Source organism: Grammomys surdaster, unplaced genomic scaffold, assembly GCF_004785775.1.
Source record: "Grammomys surdaster isolate TR1022 unplaced genomic scaffold, NIH_TR_1.0 130, whole genome shotgun sequence".
NCBI lineage: Eukaryota > Metazoa > Chordata > Mammalia > Rodentia > Muridae > Grammomys > Grammomys surdaster.
The window spans coordinates 10,802,662-10,822,711 of record NW_021604588.1 but is presented as its reverse complement, the minus strand read 5'-3'; the positions used below and the strand labels follow the sequence as shown (position 1 = coordinate 10,822,711).

General features: G+C 43.2%; 1 protein-coding gene and 1 non-coding gene across 4 annotated transcripts in view; one reads left to right on the top strand and one right to left on the bottom strand.

Moving 5' to 3' along the window:
• Positions 1-20,050, bottom strand: part of Adcy10 (adenylate cyclase 10) — a 91,020-nt gene that overhangs the window by 41,496 nt on the left and 29,474 nt on the right. For all 3 annotated transcript variants that reach the window (XM_028759310.1, XM_028759318.1, XM_028759325.1), the window contains 8 exons: positions 18,160-18,351; positions 16,750-16,868; positions 16,353-16,429; positions 14,313-14,502; positions 11,149-11,204; positions 5,417-5,573; positions 3,120-3,312; positions 1,519-1,605 (listed from right to left, as the gene is read on the bottom strand). In XM_028759310.1, coding sequence (XP_028615143.1) covers positions 1,519-1,605; positions 3,120-3,312; positions 5,417-5,573; positions 11,149-11,204; positions 14,313-14,502; positions 16,353-16,429; positions 16,750-16,868; positions 18,160-18,351 — 1,071 coding nt within the window. The remainder of the gene's footprint in view (positions 1-1,518; positions 1,606-3,119; positions 3,313-5,416; positions 5,574-11,148; positions 11,205-14,312; positions 14,503-16,352; positions 16,430-16,749; positions 16,869-18,159; positions 18,352-20,050) is intronic.
• On the top strand, positions 8,374-8,480 carry LOC114615811. Its single transcript, XR_003710523.1, has one exon. It is a non-coding gene; the product is annotated as a U6 spliceosomal RNA (small nuclear RNA).

Genomic DNA, 20,050 nt, shown 5'->3' with positions numbered 1-20,050 from the left:
GAAGGAAAGAAGGAAAGAAGGAAAGAAGGAAAGAAGGAAAGAAGGAAAGAAGGAAGGAAACATAAAACATTAATGCCAGAGGTGGCACACACATTTGATCCCAGCACTTGGGAATTGGAGTCAAGAAGATCAGGAATTCAAGGCTACCCTTCCCTATGGCATAACCTTAGGGTCAGCCTGAGCTACAAGAGACCTTTTTTCAAAACAAAGAAAACCATAGAGTATAGTTCAGTGGTAAAGTGCATTTTTAGTGTGCCTAAATCCCTGGGTTGGATTCTTAATACAAAAAAGAGAGAGAATATAAATTTGTGAGATAGATAAGAGTCGTGGAGGTATCTATAAACTCACTCCCCCCCCCAAAAAAAAAGCAAAAAAACAATGTTCATAACATAAAAGTAATGGACATGTCAACTAAAACATTTATCTACTGACAAATGATAAATGATCCTGGGTATATAGTATGTGTTCTGCGACATATAATTACCACACATCCCGGGCTAGGTAGTATGTACATAGCTGCCGACGGAGACAGAGCTGGCTCTCACCCTGCTTGGAGGCTTATGTTATTTTGGTTTGAACTTTGGTACAGGTTGCACTTTAAATAGATTGTGTATCCTTTTCCTTGTACAGGCTACAACTGATCTGAGTTATTCGCCCACTCATTAAGTATTTAGTGTGTATCTCTTAGGGTCATGGACAGGTCCAGGTGTTGGAGACATGCAATAGACTGTAAATGCACATGCTTCCTGCCTCAGTTTCTCAAGTTCTAGAAGAATGACTCTTCATCCTCTGCAGTGTGTGCCACTGTGCTGGATGTGTGTGTGTACATGTATCTATGTGTACATGTATGTATGTTTGTGTATATGTGTGTATACATTATTTTATTTTCTTAAGATTTTACTTATTTCTTTTTCTGTCTTCTCTCTCTTTCTCTTTCTCTCTCTCCATCTATCTATCTATCTATCTATCTATCTATCTATCTATCTATCAATCTATCAATCATTTATTTTGTTTTTTTGAGACAGAGTTTCTCTGTGTAGCCCTGCTGTTCTGGAACTCGCTCTATAGACCAGGCTGGTCTTGATCTCAGAGCTCCAACTGTCTCTGCCTCCCAAGTACTGGGATTAAAGGCCTGCACCAGCATTGCCTGGCAAGATTTTATTTTTAAGTGTGTGTGTGTGTGTGTGTGTGTGTGTGTGTGTACATGAGTGCAAATGTCCACAAAGGCTCTAATGAGTAGCAGGTCTTGTGGAGCTGGTATTTATGTGGGTGCTTGGAACTGAACTCAGGTCCTCTGCAAGAGCAGAAAGAGCTCCTAAGAACAGAGTCATCTCCCCAACTCCTCCATGCCTAAATTCTGAACGACTCAGGTTGGGGAAGGATGGGAGAAGCATGCACGTTAGGGTATGGCTTCTATATACTTGCAAAACACTTTGTTGCAAAGTGACAGAATCTGAGCCCCTGGGGCTCTGTGGCCTAGTTTCCTCCCTCAGTGACTTGACCTGCAGGTGCTCTTACTTGCTCCAAGATCTTCATAAACAGGGCTTCCAGTTGCTTCTGCTTTCTTGTCTTGCTCATCCTGGACATCTCCCGGGAAACAGGGAACTGTGAGGAGAGCGAGATGAGAGGATTGAGCAGAGGGAAACAGCACGGGGACTGATTCCCAGCAAATCCCTGCAACTGTTCTGAGCCGTGGGATGCTCACGTGTTAAGTCCCACAATGCCCCACTTCCAGCCTGAATCCTCCACACCAGCCACGGAGTGTAACAGTTAGGAAGGAAGTGGACACACTCTGTCTTTACATTTGCCATTGTGTTTGGAAACGGGTAACTTTGTGTAAGGGTAAGGGAAAGGTGACAAATATACAGATCATGGAGTGGGCATTTAGATGTTCTGGAGCATGGTGTTTTTAGATACGTCCATTATCTCACAAGAACACGGTACAAGGGGCTGTGAGAGTGGCTCAGTGGCAGAACAGATGCTTAGTATGTGTGAGGCCCTAAGTCCACCCTTAACTCCTGCAACTAAATAAATACATGTAAATTTCAAAAATATGTGCTGTTTAGTGTGTCCTAGGTTAGTTCATTATCTAGACACCAAAACCTTATGTTTCTGTGTTGTAAGGAATTGAATTATCATTTACATTTGCCTGAATGTCTTTAGCATTTGAAATAAATCTTAAATGACTAAAAACCAGTCTCAAAATTTGTTTATTTTTATCTTATGTGTAGGAGGTATGTGGCAGCATGCATGGATGCATACCATGTGCATGCCTGCTGCCCACAGAGGTCAGAAGATTCTATTAGAGCTTCTGGAACTGGAGTTTGTGAGCCACCATGTGAGTGCTGGGAACTGAACCCAGGTCCTCTGTAAGAGTGAGTAGCAAGTGCTCTTAACAACTGAGCCATTTCTCTAACCCCTTGACTAAGTGGGTTTCATGATTTATTTTTAACTATGTGTACTTTTATATATTTATGTGTGAGTTTGTGCACGGGAGTGCAGGTACCCGCAGAGGCCAGAAGAGGGCATTGGATTCCCTGGAGCTGCCTAACAGGCCGTGGTTGGTCGTCAGTTGCCCAGTGTGGATTATAGAAACCAAACTCAGGTCCTCTGCACTGGCAGAACATGCTTTTGACAGATGGGCTTTCTAGCCCCAGTTTACTAAGTACATATACATATACATACGTACATATACATATACATGTATATGAAGAGAGAACACCAGATGAGAAAATGCTTCTGTAAAGTGAGGCTGCAGACAAGCCTGGAGGACATTTTCTAAATTGACATGCCAGTGGTCCTGGGTTTTATAAGAAAGCAAGTTGAGCAAGCTATGAAGGGCAAGCCAGTAAGCAGCACTCCTCTGTAGCCTCTGCCTCCAGCTTCCTGCTCTATGACTGTCCTGACTTCCTTGGAGGATGAATGGTGATGTGGAAGTGTAAGCCAGATAAACCCTTTCCTCCTCAGCTTGCTTTTGGTCATGGCGTTTCGTCACAATGATAGTAACCCTGGCTAGGGCCAAAGGTTAAAGACACATTAAGTCACAGAGCTTCAGGCAGGAGTTGCTGGGTGTGGCCTGTAGCTGTTTTTGCCAGAGTCTAATATGAGCTACTAGTTACCTGAACATGGAAGATGTCATTAAGAAGACAGTGGAACTTATCATCCAACAGTGTCTTGACTCTATTTTGAAGATTGGTCTGTCGTTCTTTGTAATGTTTACAAGAATCCAGACCTAGTACGTTAGCCATGAGTATCTGGATAGTATAAAAATTCTGATGGAAGCTGATCTTAGTCAGTGCAATAGCAACAGTCCTGTTCATGAGACAACAGAGAATCAGCAGACCATTTAAGTACAGTTCCTGGAGCTAACAAAGGCTGGGAGAAGGTCCTAAGTTCTCACACTCAGCTGCAAGAACAGAGATTTATTGAGCTGTCTCAAAGCTGTCCTTCAGTCCTGCTTCTGGTAATCCAACCCCTCCCCATCATTTCTCTATACTAATCTAGCTGTCTTTTCCTTTCAAGCTTTGCCCTGCACCCAAGCCAGAGCCTTAGACTCAGACCTGTCTTGCCATAACAGCCTGCTATGTCCGGTGTCTGCTGTAGATGATCCTCTGAAGGCAACCTCTTTAAGAGACCTCAGTGATTTAGTGAGGTCCAGATCTGGGGGCTTAGAGATGTGGTTCAGTGGTAAAGCCTTTGCCTGGCATGTGTGAATCCTGGAGTTTGCCCCCTAGTACTACCCAAAGCAAACAAAAACCTGAACAACAACAACAACAAGGGTAAGAAGGGCAAAAACAACAACAATGGCAAATCTTGCGGCATTTTCTTGTTTAATGCTTTTCAGTGTTCCCATGGCCTATTTTGTGTGACACACAGAGTCACCAAAGCCTCATCCTGTCGTAGCTAACCGGTCCTTGTCTAGCCATCTACCCTCTACCACCACCAAGTGAACAGGAGTTCCCTCTACGGCCAGGGCTGTGTCTACTCTCTAGGACTTTGCTTTCTGCTCATCCAGGGATTGATATCACTGATCGAAGTCCCTCTTTTGTAAGTTGAATCTTAGCTTTGACCTCTTGAAAGACTTTCCTGATACCCTGAATTCAGGCTACGTACCTTCTCTTCTTTGTGTTTCTGTCATTCTACTGCCTGTCTCTACCACTGCCCCCACCATATTCCTTCTCCTGGTTACATCCTTCTCTTCTCAGCTCCTTGAAAGTTGGGATCATAAGGCCCTCATACTTGGGGCATTGGCCAGTGGTTCTCCAAAACTCATGGGTTAGTTCTGACTACCACAGAAAGCAACCTTGTTTGGGAATAGTGTAGTCACAGAGAATCAGGCAAAATGAAGCTATCATTTGAGCCAAGTGTGGTGATACATGCTTGGAATCTCAGTGTTCAGGATGTGAAAGAAAGAGGAATTCAAGGCTAGCCTGGGCTCCATGCCTATATGTAAAGAAATAAGTAAATATGTGTACATAGAAAATACTGGGAGATGCTGTGTGAAGATGAAGGTGGAAATTTAGGCCAAGGAGCAGCAAGCACTGGTACTAGAAGGTAGGGGTGAAGAAAAGGACTTCATTTTCTTAGTCCTGTGAGGGTATCAATTCTGGTGACACCTGGATCAGACTCTTAGCCTTTCTGTTGGTTAACTCACCCAGTTTGTGGTACTTTGTTACACTAGCCTAGTAATACAGCTTTTAGCAGTTCTTGGAACAGTGGGAATTTAATAAGGAATAGCATGACTCAAATAAGATGGCAGGTCTTTCCACCTTATGTACCCTTTAGGTTAGGTGGGAAAGACACGAGACAATGTTGTCGTGATCTTGGTCATCATTTCTGTACAGTCAAGCCTCTCAGAGTGGCAGGCAGCTCATCCCATGTGTGGCATTTCTTGTATGAAGACAGATAAATAGTGTGAGGTAAGTACACTAGCTCTGCCTTCTGGATTGAAAATCTAGTGGCCAGCATTCCTTAGCCTCACTCTCCAAACTAAAGGGCTTTAAAATGGCAATCCCCTAATTAACACAATCAGCAATTCCCTAATTAACATAATTACCAATCCCCACAATAAACTTGAGGGTCTGGTCCCCAGACAGACTCCAACCTTGCTTTCCACAGCTCTGCTGGCTGTTTTAACCTAACTATACATCGAGGTTAAGCAGGAAGCTTTAAACTCTCCAAGCTTGCCCTCAGATTAAATTGGGATTGGCAGAAATCCGTGCCATTTCTCTTTCTCGTAGTTTGAACTGCTTCATCATTAAATGCCTCTTCGGCTACAAGGCTCTGGTTCCCCAACTGTACTTGGCTAGTTCGTATAAGGCAAGTTACTTAACAGAGAAGACATAAATAAACACAACTCTTTCAAAGGTGCCAGTATTTTCTGAGATCACAAGAAACATGATTTCAAGATGCTTACCTATGGTTCTTATGCTGAGAGGCCAGATACTCGATCTCCATAAGTACCTGGCTTTTTCCATAGCCTGGTAATCCTTCATACATTAGTACTCGGCTGCAGTTCGTCATCAAAAAGTCCTTCATAGTAGACATGAAATAGTCGATCTCCCTAACGCGTCCTGTTGTTCATTTATAGTTTTTAAGGAACAAACCCATCAACAAAAAAATAGTTTAGAAATATATTTTATAAGGCATGCAGCGATACCCCTTCTAAGGGTGTCGTTGGAATTTCCATGACACTGCTCATGGGCATCTTCCCTTTGTGGTTTTGTTCTTTGTCTCTTGTAGCTGAGGCTGACTGGCCTCAAAGCTGCTGTGTAGCTAACGATGACGTTGAACCCCTGTACCCCTCAAGTGCTAGGATTATAGGCATGTGCCACTATGCCTGACTCATTCATGATGTTTCTTAAAACTCTATGTATTTTTTAAAAGTTTTCAAATCTTTTTTTTTTATAAAGCTTTCGTTAGCAAGGTGATTTTGAAAGTTTGTTTTTGTAAGCTGTGATGGAAAGTTTTGTTGTTGTCCTTACTCTGGCCCCATCAGGCCAGGGATGGAACCCAGAACCTCTGGAATGCTAGCCAAATGCTTTACCACTGAAATCTACCTCTGCTCTCAAGGGAAAGTGTTGTAAGCTCATTACAATTCCACTTAATTATACTGCACAAAACTTGAGATTTGCATAGATTATACAACTAAGAATTGAACCAAGGATCTCTAACCTTAAAATAGATGTTATTTTTCTGTTTTCTTTAGCAGACTAGATTATACAACTAACACATGCTCACTGTAGAAAATATGGAAAACGTAGGAGGAAAAAGAACAATATATAAAAAAAACCCTGTTCTGGTTGACAACCCTATCTGTTTTTTTCCTTCAGTGTCTTAAAATGTATGCAGTTGGAGGCCCAGGCTGAAATCTGATACTCAGCCTGCAATCTCCCTCGGTGAACCAGAAGGACCCGGAAGTACTGGGCTTCACAGTGACTTCTGTAAACAGAAGTGTGGGCTCACTGGGGTCATTTCTAGTTTCTTTGCTGGACAGACGAATCCAGAGGCCCCATTTTGTCATCTGTACATAGTGTGTCTGCATGTTCAGGTGTCATCTAATGTCTTTGCTGAAATAGGAGATGATTACAGATAGAAGTGTCCTAGAAAAAGGAGGTGTGTATCTTGCCTGGCAATGTGAGGTTCTGGATATGGTTTAACAGAAATCACCCTGCACACTCTATTGAAGGAAAAGTACCCTTTGCAAAAACACATCTGAACTTCAGTGTTGTGAGCTGTCTCCTTAGAACCCAAGGCTCACTTAGGAGACAGGAGTCAAAGGGCCGTGTAGTAAAATCTAGCTTCTCTCCTCTGGTTATATGGAATGCATACTGTCTTTCACCGGATTCTAAAATGAGTTTTAAGTCACCTTATCTTCAAATATATGCATCTAATTTCTATCCAAACTAAGTCCTAGCTGGACATGTTCATGTGTTCTTATAATTCCAGCACTTGGGGGGAAGTGACAGGAGATTTATGAGCTCAAGAAGAGCCTTGGCTACATAGCAAGTTCAAGGCCAGCCTGGGCAACATGAGACTCTGTCTTTGAAAACAAAATCCTACTATGACTCTTGTGTGCATATTTTTACCCTAATATTTTCCCTGATAATTTTGTTGCCCTCTGTCATAATTTTTGGGGACAGGAACTCTTACCAAAGAAGAGCATTTCCCACACTGCTGATCTCCTACAATTCCTCTTTGGCTACAGCTTTAAGGAATAGTGTGTGACTCTGATTTTTACCGAGCACTGTGTGTGGAATACTGCCTATAGAGACTGGATCATCAACTGGATCAAACTGAGGGAGGTCTGCCAATCATCCCATGCACTCTAACGTGACAGTCTAGGACTTTGTCTACTTTGAGTCACCACTGCAAGAACTTCTTGGGGGTGGGAAACAAGGCTTTGGGGGAGGGGGAGATGGATACTCTCCCTACTCTCTAGATTTATGAGTGTGGGAGTCCTGGCTTACCGGGTGTAATTGCGGTAAGCCTGTGTTTCTGTTGGCCTGGGTGCTTTGTTGTACAGCTCAGGAAACTGGCCTCCTTCAGGCTTTGCAGACACTAAGATTCCGGCCTAACATTCCTCCAAAGCAGCGCTGCTCCTCTTTCCTCTCTCTGTGGCCCTTTAATATGGTACCTCGTGTTATGGTGACCCACCCCACCCCACCCCACCCCAGCCATATTAATTACCTTCATTGTTACTTCATAACTGCAATTTTGCCACTGTTATGAATCATAATGTAAATATTTCTGGAGATAGAGGTTTGCTGAAGGGGTAAAGACCCTGAGGACCACTGAGACCATTTAAGAACCACTGCTCCAAAGGAAGGACAGGGTCTCTTCTTAATGGCCCCTGACACCGCTGTGGCTAGGATTTAACTTTGAATACATCTTCCAGGGATGTTAAATAGAAGGGAAGAGCAAGGGCTACTCCAAATATCCATCTTCAGAATCTATAACCAGGCTACGTTGGGTCTCTTCCCCAAATACACTGTTGCCTTCTTTAGATTTACTTACCTTGCCAATGTGAATTAGCTTTGAGAGGGTCCCTGCTACCAAATCCCAATTGTATCTTCTACATAGATTGTAGGTGAAAGTGTTTTTGTGGGTGACAGAGGATTGAACCTTGTGCAAGCTAAGCACTGTGCACGCTAAGCACACACTCTCCCACTGAACCATACCCCTAAGCCCTTATACACTTAAACATAAAAGGTGAAACAGAATTTCTGGAAAAGCTAGGAAATACTTTTCCAAACAAATGGATGAGGAGAGATTTCTTAAATAGCACACAGAGAAACACGGGTTTAAAACAACAACAGCAAAAACAAAAAAGACGGATAAATTGAATTACACTGTAGTTAAGAATTCTGTTCATTAAATAAACGCTTTAGCAAACAGTTGAAAATGGACTGATACAGAGATAATTAGCAAGGACCCTGAACACAGATGGCATACCAATTTGTGAAGGGTTCCTTGCTTAAAGAGAAACCTACTGTGATGGCACAGGCTTTGAATACCAGTACTCCAGAGGTAGAGACAAGAAGGTCATGAGTTCAAGGTTGTCCTCAGGCAGATAGCTAATTTAGAGCCACCTTGGATTTGAATTGTTATGTGGATTTTATCCCAACAGCAGTCACCACCACAATAAAAATACAAGCCAGACCCTGTCTCAAAGAGGAAAAAAGTTCTAGCTTAGATGAAAAAATAGAAAGAGAAATTTGTATCATCATTTTATTGAAAAGATGGATTAAATAGCCCGAAAGGACCTCAGTCACATCCGACCAATAATAAGTGGAAATGACAATAAGGGACCAGTACATACTCCACACGTGTCCAAGCCATAAAGACTAACAACAGTGGCTGTTGGCAAAGATGAAGGATGACGGCATCATCTACCAAAATTATACCCTCTGTTCTGACAACATCATTCATGTATACATATATGTACATATATGTACCTTTGCATGTATACTAGACAAAAATACATATGCATGCTTTTTTATCTTCTTTGTTTATTGTCTTGGTGGTGGTGGTTTGATGGTGTCCTACACTGTGGTAATCTTCTTGCCTGGGCCTCCTGAGAGCTGGGAGTACAGTGCTTGTACCAGGCTATTTCTCTTCTATTATAAAATGTTTATTGAAAAGACTTGTGTAAGAAAGTTTACGGGCAACACCACCTGTAAGAACCTGGAGATAACCCAGATCTTAGATACCAGGAAAAACGACTGGTACGTTTGTAAAAATGGCATGCAGGATTGTAACAAGAGTGATTCATAGACAGACAACAGCAGGGATACATGTCGTAACACACGAGTGAATAAAAGAAGGTGTACAGAGGCGGTGTTGTGTGTGTTCATTTTTGTGCTTCTGGGATCACACATGATGCAGAAGAACTAGGTAAATGAAATTCAACTGCTCACTATTCTCTGTCAATCAAGGAACCTCCAGGCAGAAAGGAGGACGCAGCACGCTCTAGAAGGGAAGTTACTTGGTCGGTTTCAGTGTTTCTCCTACTCCTCTCTCCTCCCTGCCAGCTGACCTACGAATATCTTATCCTGTTGTGCTGAAGTCCCCTGGACAGTGACTGGAGAGTGCGGGTGGCAGGAGACACCTCCCTCAATTTTTAATCAGTGCTTTCTTCCTGGCGATTTGTGAACCTTTTTCCCTGACCATCCTATACTCTCCCCTTCAGCCCCTTCCCTCCTGTCTAAAACCTCTTCCTGAGTAGTTGATATTTTATTTTTTGTTGTTTTGTTCCCTGAAAGGGGTAGGGAGGAGAGTTAATGATTCTGTCCCAGTGGAGGGAAAGGTGCTGTTTGGGGACAGGGAGAGGCAGGGAAGGCAGGGGGGTATCCTCAGTGCAGCAGGGTGGATAGAGCATAAGCATCCTACTAAATACTGCCAGTATTAAGTAGAGAAGAGTCATGGTGAGCCAAAAAAGGAGGCAGAAGGGCTAGATTCAGAAGGAAAGATGGGATCTTAGGGGGTCAGAAAGGAGGGGAGCCAGGCATAGCGGTGTTTCCTTTGGGTGGGGAGCGCGTACGCAGTGCCTCCCCTCTTCTACCCGTCTCAGCTCTGGTCCTTTTTCCTTCCCTTTCCCACAACAGAAGCCCTGGCCCTGGCCATGTCCTCATGTCTCTGCATCTCTTGAACATTCTGACCCTCTACTCCCTCCTTTTGCTCGGACTCTATTACAGTGTATACACACGGCACAGCTCCAGGAGCATAAATGATGCTTTTCTGTGTAGGTCTAAAAGGCGAGGCATTTGTATGTTACCCAGGGTGGCCCTAAACTCCTGGGCTCCAGAGATCCTCCTACCTCTGCCTCCTGAATAGCTCGAAAGTCATCACGCTGGGTTTAAGTTACTTGTTTGTCTGTTTTTTAAGACAAGGTCTCACTATGTAGCCCCTGGAATTCTTAGGTAGACCAGGCTGACCACAAACTCACAGACATCTACCTGTCTCTGCCTCTTGAGTGCTGGAACTAAGTCTGCATGCCATCCTAAGAATAAATAATCAAGAATGTTAGAAGCCCTGGGACAGGGGGAAGAGGGAGGAAGCCGGAAGACATGTGTGGTGATTTCTATCACATGGTTATTTTCCTCTCTCTTCTGTCTGAGTATATATGTGCACCTGTGTGTACAGGTATACAGATGTGGGTGCACATGTGCTCAAGGGTATGGAGACCAGAGGTTGACCGTAGATATCTCTGACATTATCTCTGAGATAGAATCTCTTAATGAACCCAGGCTCAGCCACTGGCTAGACTCCCCAGCCATCGAGCACCTAGGATCCACCTGTTTCCACCCCACCAGTGCTAGGGTTACAGAAGTGTGCAGCCAAGCCCAGCTTTGTATGTAGGTTCTAGGGATTTGAACTCAGGCCCTCAAGCTTGCATGGTAGCCACTGTGCCATTTTTCTGACCCTTGACCCGAGTGATAAGTTTATACTTTCATTTTGTCATAATTCAGTTTCTCATTGCTGCCCTTTTCTCTATGTCTTGCTAAAGTTCAATAAAGTTCTAAGAACCAAGAGCTTGTGTAATATGCACAAGGCCCTGAATTAGTCTCTAGTTGCTCCCCGCCCTTAAAAAAAAAAAAAGCCAAAAACAAAAACAGAGAAAGTTTCAAATCAAGGCTCACTACCTACCCAGCAAAGGGTAGCCCTCATATCTGTTGCAGATGAGATATGCCATACCAAACATGCTAAAGAGAGAAAGAGAGACAAGATGTTAGACTCAAAACAGAAACTCTGAGGGCAAAAGTGACTTCTTAAGCCTTTTTTTTTAAAAAAAAATCTCTATCAAGCCTCTATTTCCGGATTGCAGATACCAAGAGGAGAAAAGATCGGATCTACTTGTAGCAGAGGCCGAACAACTGCGCTAGCTCTTATTGTAGTACCTGGCACACTATTCAGCAAATGACTTTTGTTTCTGCATTGGTAGACAAGAACCCTTTGGAGGGCGGGGGGTGGACCCCAACCATCTTGGATGTGCTGCAGTGTCTCACATCTGGAGGTGCTATGGACTGCTTAATGTCACCTTCTGTTTTGCTGAGCGCTTGCTATGTGTCTTGCATAGTTCTAAGTGATTCACTGCTTGTCTGTTTTTTCTTAACCAGTATCTTTAACTCTGACAAAAAAAAATATTATTAAGAAGTATGACTTCTGTGTTAGCGCTGTAGCCCAGTGGAAGAACATTTGCCCAGCACACGTGACACCTCAGGTTCAATCCCAAGTACTACCGAAAACATCCCACACAACTCAACCAACCAACTTTAAAAAAAAAAAAACAGGGAGAAAAAAGTATCACCTAACGTCCATTTGACAAATGAGTAAACTGAGTGCAGGAACTTGCCCTACAACTTGTAGTTAGTGGAGGCAGTGTCTAAATACAGGCAGAGGTGTGTGTGCCTTTCATCGTGATTTCACCTTGGATTATTCTCTTCTGTGTTCTGCCTTGCTACTCTGTCATACTCTCTGGTGGCGCCTATCAAAACTCTCCTGTGCTACATACAGCTAATCTTCAGATATAAAAGCCTGAAGGCAGAAACCAAGCCCTATTCATAGCTGCATGTGTCTCTAATGCCTTTTTCTCCATCTGGAGGGACGGCACAGAAAAATCACAAAGACTTCAGGCTTTGGAGCTTGTGAGGTGACTGTATGTGGTGACCGATTTCTTTACCCTACCTGGACCTACACCTCTTGTCATCTAGCTGGGCACTGCTTCCTGCTGTGGCTTTCACCTTATGAATGCTCTGGCTGATCAGAGTCAGCAGACAGGAGAAAGAGGCTTGAGAAATGTTTGTGCGTGAGCCAGTTGTGTCTTGTTCTTCACATATCACTGTGACAACACGCCTGGTGGAAGACGAGACATGCAGAACCAAACTGATCTAGCTCTGAAGTCCGGTTGATCCCACTGTCTCAGCCAATGCCACCGTGGATCAGCCAATAAATAGCCTGCTGTACCCCAGGCACATGAATAAGCGTGAGATCAGCCCAGGTGAACACTATCGTGTCCCCTATTTTCTTACAGGGGAAAAAACTCAAAACAAACCCTGTCAATTGTGTTGGGGTATAGCTAAAGGCCTAGCATGGACAAGGTGAGTGGTTTGATCCATTACTACCAAAAAAAAAAATGTTTGTTGATGTTTGTTATCTGGTGCTTCTGAGGTTTGTGGTTGCCTGGGAGGGTGTGTCACTGTGGTAGTTTGAATCTCGGCTCCCTGGCTTTACTAGAGAGACCCTTGGTGAGTCATTTAATAGCATTTCAGTTTATAAAATGGAGATAGTAAAATGTTTCTGCTTCCTGCAGTCAATCATAAGAACAAATAATGTATCTTAAGGTAGAATGCGTATTTAATAAGCGCTCACCAAAACATTATTACTATCCTTTCACTTAGTCAGTCACTGCTTAAGGATGAGCTGTGTGTGCTAAGCAGGATGCTGAGCCCCAAGAACATGATGTGAAGAGAAAGAAATGTTTGAATCAACTCTAGCCTTTGGCGACAGACTCTTTAAGACCTAGGGTCTAGTTTGTTCCTGGAGTAACAGTTGTCTATTTCCATGTTGTTCATTTGTGCACCAGTCATTAATTCGCCATGTTGGAGACCTACTGTGTGCACAACACTGGGGATATAAGAGTGAATAAAGTCAGTACGCAGCCTCCCTGTGCTCACAGTGTAGTGAGAGAGAAGTGTAGCAAGGCTGTGATATTAGAACTGGGGCTATATTCTGGAGGTAGAGCATATGCTTAGCATGAATGAGGCCCTGGGATCCATCTCTAGAACCAATAGCTAAAGAGCCTTGGAGAAGATGGTCTACTGGGAGCGTGTGCTGTAGTTACACAGTGGTAGAAAGGGCTCTCATGTCTGGTGGGGGATGGGAGTACCAGAGACACCCTCACTGAGAGGAAGATTCCTGAGCTCTATTTTAGAGATGGCTTGGGCAGGGTAGTAAGATGATAAGCCATTAGAGGGTGTACATGGAGAGATGAACTTGGAAAAGCTCATCCTTGCATATTAATGCAAGGAATTTGAATGTTAACATGAAGTGATTAGAAGCTATTGGTCCCTTTCTTCCTTCCTTCCTTCTTTCCTTCCTCCCTCCCTCTCTCTCTTTCCTTCCCTCCTTCCCTCCTTCTCCCTCCCTCTTTCTTTCTTTCTCTCTCTCTCTCTTTCTTTCTTTCTTTCTTTCTTTCTTTCTTTCTTTCTTTCTTTCTTTCTGAGGGATGTTTCAAAACAGGATTTCTCTATGTAGCCCTGGTAGGCCTGAAACTCTCTCTGTAGACCAGGCTGACTTAGAACTCAGAAATCCACCTGCCTCTCCTCCTGAGTGCTGGGATTAAAGGTGTGTGCCACTACCACCTGCCTGAACAATTTTAAACCCAAAGGGATATCCACACATCTAAGTTGGGCTTTAGCAAAGACCCAGAAACAGTATCCTCTTTTAACTCTCTCGATGCTGGGCCTACAGTTAACATAATCAGTGAGTACTGAATGGTGAGCAGATCTGTCTGTCTGTCTGTCTGTCTGTACAGAAATTAGGGGACTCTCTGATCTGTTTGCACAGCTGCTGAAGAAATGCCCTTAGACACTCAAGCCTATGCAAAGAATGAGCTTTCATTTTGCTATACTATTAGTAGGATGGAGAAAGATGAGGGATGTTTCAAATCTGGACCCGGAAGAACCCAGGTCTGGGAAGATACAGATTTCAGCTTCATGAAATGGTTTTGAATTTCAAATAGGGCATCCATTGTTTGCTATCAAAATCACCCTTTACTAAAAATAAATATAACAGTCACTACCCACACTCACACTTTCTCATTGAGGCCCAAACACTGGTACACTGGTCCAGGATCTGCAACTCCTTTCATAACTTTCTTTGGAAGCTCTTTAAAAAAGTAGGCTGGTAGGTTGCTGCCATCATATGTGACAGAGTCGCAGGTCACGATGCCTGGGTAATACATCATCATCCTGGCAGCAATATTGACCTTCTGACCAATGACTACAATAGGCAGGGGAAAGTCCAAGAAGAGTAAAACAAAAACAAAAACAAAAGCTGTTAAACTCCATGGAAATCGGGGAGATTCACCCAAATGGGTTTTTCCCTTTATTTATTTTGCCTGTCATGAATGGCACATGAGTTTAGCCTTCAGTTGGCCAGGGATTATTTCAAACAACCAACAGTTAACTTGGCCAGTAGTGAGGTTTCTGTCTTACCTAGGAGATTGAGAGGATGGTCCATGCTGGGATATAAAGGCCTTAAGTGTAGAGAGGTGTTTGTAAGGGGGATGGCCTCAGGCCTGAGGACTCGTGGACAAGATGCAGCTGATCTTCTGTGATGAAGTGGACAAGCAGTGTGCTGGTCTAAGAGAACTGACCCTCAAAATGTCTTGTGAACAAAAACTTCATTTGGTAATTCAATGCGTGTGCGTGTGCGTGTGCGTGTGCGTGTGTGTGTGTGTGTGTGTGTGTTTTATTTGAGGAGGTTTTTTGAGACAGAGTTTCTCTGTGTGACAACCCAGATTGTCCTGGAACTCACTCTGTAGACCAGTCTGGCCTCAAACTCACAGAGATCCACTTGCCTCTGGAGTGCTGGGATTAAAGGCACCACTGTATATCTAGCTATGCTTTTGTTTTGTTTTGAGACATGGCATCGCTCTATTGCTGGCCTTGAGCTCCCAGTGGTCCATTTCTGTGGGTAGGCCATAGTCTCAAAGATCCCACAGCCTCCCAAATCATCATCACCATCAGAAAACCAAGTCTTCAAGCACATGAGCCTATGGGGGACATTTGACCTGCAAACCCTAATGTCTCCCTCAGGCCGTTTTCTAGGGTATTTTGTAATGGGGACAAAAAGTCTAACCCATCAGTCCCTGTCATAACATAACTTTCTCTTTGAGTCATTTCTCCTCCTCAATTGTTCTCAGATGTCATGGACACCAAGCCCTGCAGGCAATCATTTCAGTATAGGGATTTAAAAGTAACCGTTTCCCAAGAGACCAATGTACACAGCGCAGTTTGGGCAGTTCTGCCTGTCTTCATGTATTTCTTGCCCCCTTCCTTTCATTTCTCCTCTGTACTGTATACTTCTGTATCTACCATCAACACCTTGAAGAGGGGTGAAATGGTGGCTCCCCTGTTCCTTTTGCTGTGGCTACATTGAAGAGAGCCTTGTCTTGCTTCACAACCACTCTTTTATGATTACATCATCTCAGTGAGTGACCAGACCTGGTCGTTGGGGATTCTGGGGCCAGTAGGCAAAGGATTCTGAAAATATCTCCAATGATTTTATACTTGAAAAAAAGTTTTTTGAGAGGCAGAGGCTGGTAGATCTCTTGAGTTTGAAGCCACCCTGGTCTATAGAGGGAGTTCCAGGACATCCAGGGCTACACAGAAAAACCCTGTCTCTAAGACAACAAAAACAAACAAAAATTTGCTTGCTTTATTTATTTATTTATTTATTTATCTACTTTATTATTTTATATGTATGAGTTGTTTGCATGCATATATGGCATCCTTAGAGGTCAGAAGACGGCATTCAGATCAACTGGGATTGGAGTTACATATGGTTGTGACCCACCATGTGGGTGCTGGGAAAGTAACTTCATATTTCCTATATTCATCTGTGGCACCAGAAACACACACTGCAGGCATAGCACTATCACACACACTGCCAGCATGGCACTGTCAGTGGCCAAAGCAACATGGTATTGTTCCATTTGGAAAGACTATATAAACTCTCTGAGGACAGAGCCCATATCTCCATATCTCACCTCTTTAAAAAAAAAAAAAAACAAACCTTCCCACAAAGCTCTGTTGAAAGTCGAGTGAAACTAGGTCAGCTCTACACACCTGTGTACTCATGTCTCACAGTGTGTCCAACGATCCCACAGAAGACAATCCCACTGGCCACGCCGATGGAGACAGTTCTGATGTCATGCATAGAAAGAAATTAACAATGAGTACTTATACAAAAAAGATGAGGAGCATAGAAAATGTGGCAAGGCTGGGGAAGTAGGGTAGGAGGGAGAGGGAAGGCTGTTTCAAATAACTCTTTTCATGCTTAGTCTAGGACAGTTATATACACTTGAGAGATATTAAAGGAAAGAATGCTTGAAGCACCAAACCAAGCTATTCACTATTTCTCTTCATCCCAGCTTCTTGTCCCCTCACCCCCCGCACCCCCCATCTTCTCCATTCCTTTAAGACAGCCCAGGAACTACTGGATAAGATCAGGATTGACACCCACCGGATTTTGTGGACCTGAGAGCAGAAGTCGAATATATCCACGGCACTTTCCAAGGCGTGAGTGATCTCATCGGGGGCCTTTTCCCCAGGGAAACCGAAGACACATAGGAAGGAGCAGCCCTGTGAGAGTCAGCAAACACACGTTCAATATGCACCAGCCAGATGGCCTAACCAAGAAGTGCCATGGCAAGTTTCTCTTTCAGAATCAGAGTTCATCCTGGTGTCTGCTGCATCTGACTAATGCTTGGTAAACGTGCTAACTTTTAGGGTGCCATCGGTACTGCAGCTCTGTCTTTGTAAAGGACTTCTCTTTCCTCCAGAGATAGCTCCTGCAGAGTGCTTGTGTGTGCACTCATGTCTGCTCCTTTCAGGGACACAAGGCCTTGGACTCTGAAGTGAGACATTTAAGTCTAAGAGGCACAACAGAGCGGTAGATATGATACCAGGTTGGGAATAGAACCTGTCAAGATGGCTTAGGGAATGCTCACCTTTAGTTTCACTAGTAGGAAGAGGAGGCAGTGGGTCTCTGCGAGTTCCAGAAAAGCCTGGCCTACATGAAAAGTTCCAGGACAGCCTGAAACACAGGGAGACTCTGTCTTTAAAAAAAAAAAAGTCATAGGGTGTGTTCCTGGGTGCGTTCATGAGTCTGTGAGTCTGTGAGTCCGTGAGTCTGTGTGTGTCTGTGAGAGTGAGTATGTGTGTGTGTGTGTGTGTTTGTCTAGAGCGATGACTCACCCTCTACAGAGAACCTAGGTTTAGTTCTCAACACCCATATAGAAATTCTTACTTTTCTACAACTCCAGTTCCAAGGGCTCCTCTTCTAACCTCTTTGAGCACCAAGAATGCATGAGATGCACAAACACAGACATGTATATGTACTCATATACATAAAATAAAAATTAATTAATTTTTTAAAAAGCTCAGTAAATAAAGGCAGACTCACATGGTGGAAGAAAAGATGTGACTACTGAAAAGTGCCCTTTGACCTCTACATGCATGCCTTGGCACACATGTGCCCATACACACATACACATATAAAATAAAATATGATTTAAAAAGTGGAATCATAGCCAGGCATCATGTCCCACACTTTTAGTCCCAGCCCTCAGGGGGCAGAGGCAGGCTGGGCTCTGATTCAAGGCCAGTCTGGTCTACAGAGTTCGTTCCATAACAGTCAGAATTGCATGGTGAGATTCTGTCTCAAGAAACATCAACAATAACAAAGAGTAACCACAAGGCTTAAATTAATGTAGGTAAATGTTGGGAGGGACACCTGGCATATTGGGCATCTATAAGCTGTTATAAAGACATTAACTATCCCATGTCTGTTCCCTGTACCTCACCAATGTCCTGGGACTCAAGTGGTAACCTTGCACTACTGGAGGTTTCCCATTCTGTAGTTAGTACTTACCTTATCAAACATGAAGACCTTATTGATCTGGCCTCGGAAAACCTTCAAGACAGACGTGATGTGCACACAGGCAGCTTGGATGGCTGATCCTATGACTTCTACTTTGTCTTGCTCTTTAAACATCAAGTTCACAAACACAATGGTCACAGGACGAAGCTCAGATAAATAGCCCCGAAGTTGCTTGTCATCGATCTGCAAGGCAGAGGGCAGCGTTCTCCAGTGTGTGCCCTTGGCAGCAGAACCTTTCAGCACCACTCTAGCTCATACCCAAAGTCCATACTAGGAAGAAAGCCCTTGGTGGCAACTGAAGCTATCACAGTGTTGAGCTACAATCCACAGAGCCAGCCCACGGGAAAATGAGAAGATGGTTAGGATTCATTATCCAAATCTCTTCCATTGAAACCAAGCAAGCAAACACACACACACACACACACACACACACACACACCCTACTGGGCAATGAAGATTTATGTAGTTGCTAATTTGGCCAGCAACTGCTATACTACCTAATCTCTCATGCCAACGTGCGTTCATATTAAGAGCTACTACTGCTTCCATTCATTATTTTTACAGTTGGGCAGAAAAAAATAATCTTTTATATGACTTAACCTTGTAATTTTTCATATCCTAGTGCCTTCTGGAATATGTTTAGATTCTATCCCACTATTTTCAGACGGAAGTTCAAAACCTAGCATTAGTGTTCCCATTTTAAAAACTAAATGGCAGAAACATGGAGAAGTAACACGATTTCCCCAAGGTTATGTAAATAGAAAGTATTGAATTAAAACCCAGCTCTGGATTCCAACATTCCATGTACTACATGCATCTTTTGGACAGTGTATTTTGTTTATTGTTTGATTTAGTTTTCCTTCCTTTCTACACTCTCACCTTGTGAGAGGCATATGGAGAAGAAAGAATTCCCAAACCATCCCTGCCAGTCATCCATTTTGAATTTTGTTAAATGCAGTGCTATTCAAATCAATGGGGGATAGTCATTCTACTTTCTGTCCAAATAACACAAAGGTATCAGATTCTCTACTGGCAATGTGAAATGTGTCTTACAGAAGAAACAGAAATTGGTACAGGGAATTAAGTCGCCATGCTTTCCAACTGTCTAGGCTAGTCACAGGATTAGGTTCATTTAATTGTTTTCTTTTCATAAAAGGTGATGTGATTTATATCTAACCACCGTAATGAACTTTTTCAAATACATTTACAAATAATTTTTAACAAAAATTATCGCATTAAACCACATGTTCTCAGTTTGGTTGAGAAAACAGGACTACAGCATCTCTGGGGTTATGTGTCCTTTAAGTGCTAGGATACACCTTGGCGAAGTCTTCCAAGATCTGTCTTCCACCTTCTTTCGACTCCCCACCCCAGACATATCTCTTTAACAGTATTCATTATTTCTCTCTACAATTCTCACCAACTCTTGAGTTTATCTTATACCCCCTTCTTGTAGGCAATGATCTCAGCAGTAGCTAATGGGATCTATCTATTGAGGTAGGGAAGGTTGTAGAAGAGACTGTCTCCTGGACAATCACAGGTACTAGAGTAGCCACCAGTGAGGTACATTTGAGGCAGTCTCATATGCTTGCACTTGAGGGTTACTGCCCTTCTAAATGACTATTTAAAACAGGATCATAATTCCAGCAACTCAAAAGGATCACAAATCTAATGCCTTCCTAGACTGAAGACTGAGTTCAAAGACACCCTGGGCAACTTAGTGACAGCCTGCCTCAAAAATAAAAAAAAAAGAGTAATTATAGATTTTTGTTCATTAAACTGGGGATTGAGCACAGATCCTTGAGCACACTAAGCAAATGTTCAACACAATCTTCCTTCCTTCCTTCCTTCCTTCCTTCCTTCCTTCCTTCCTTCCTTCCTT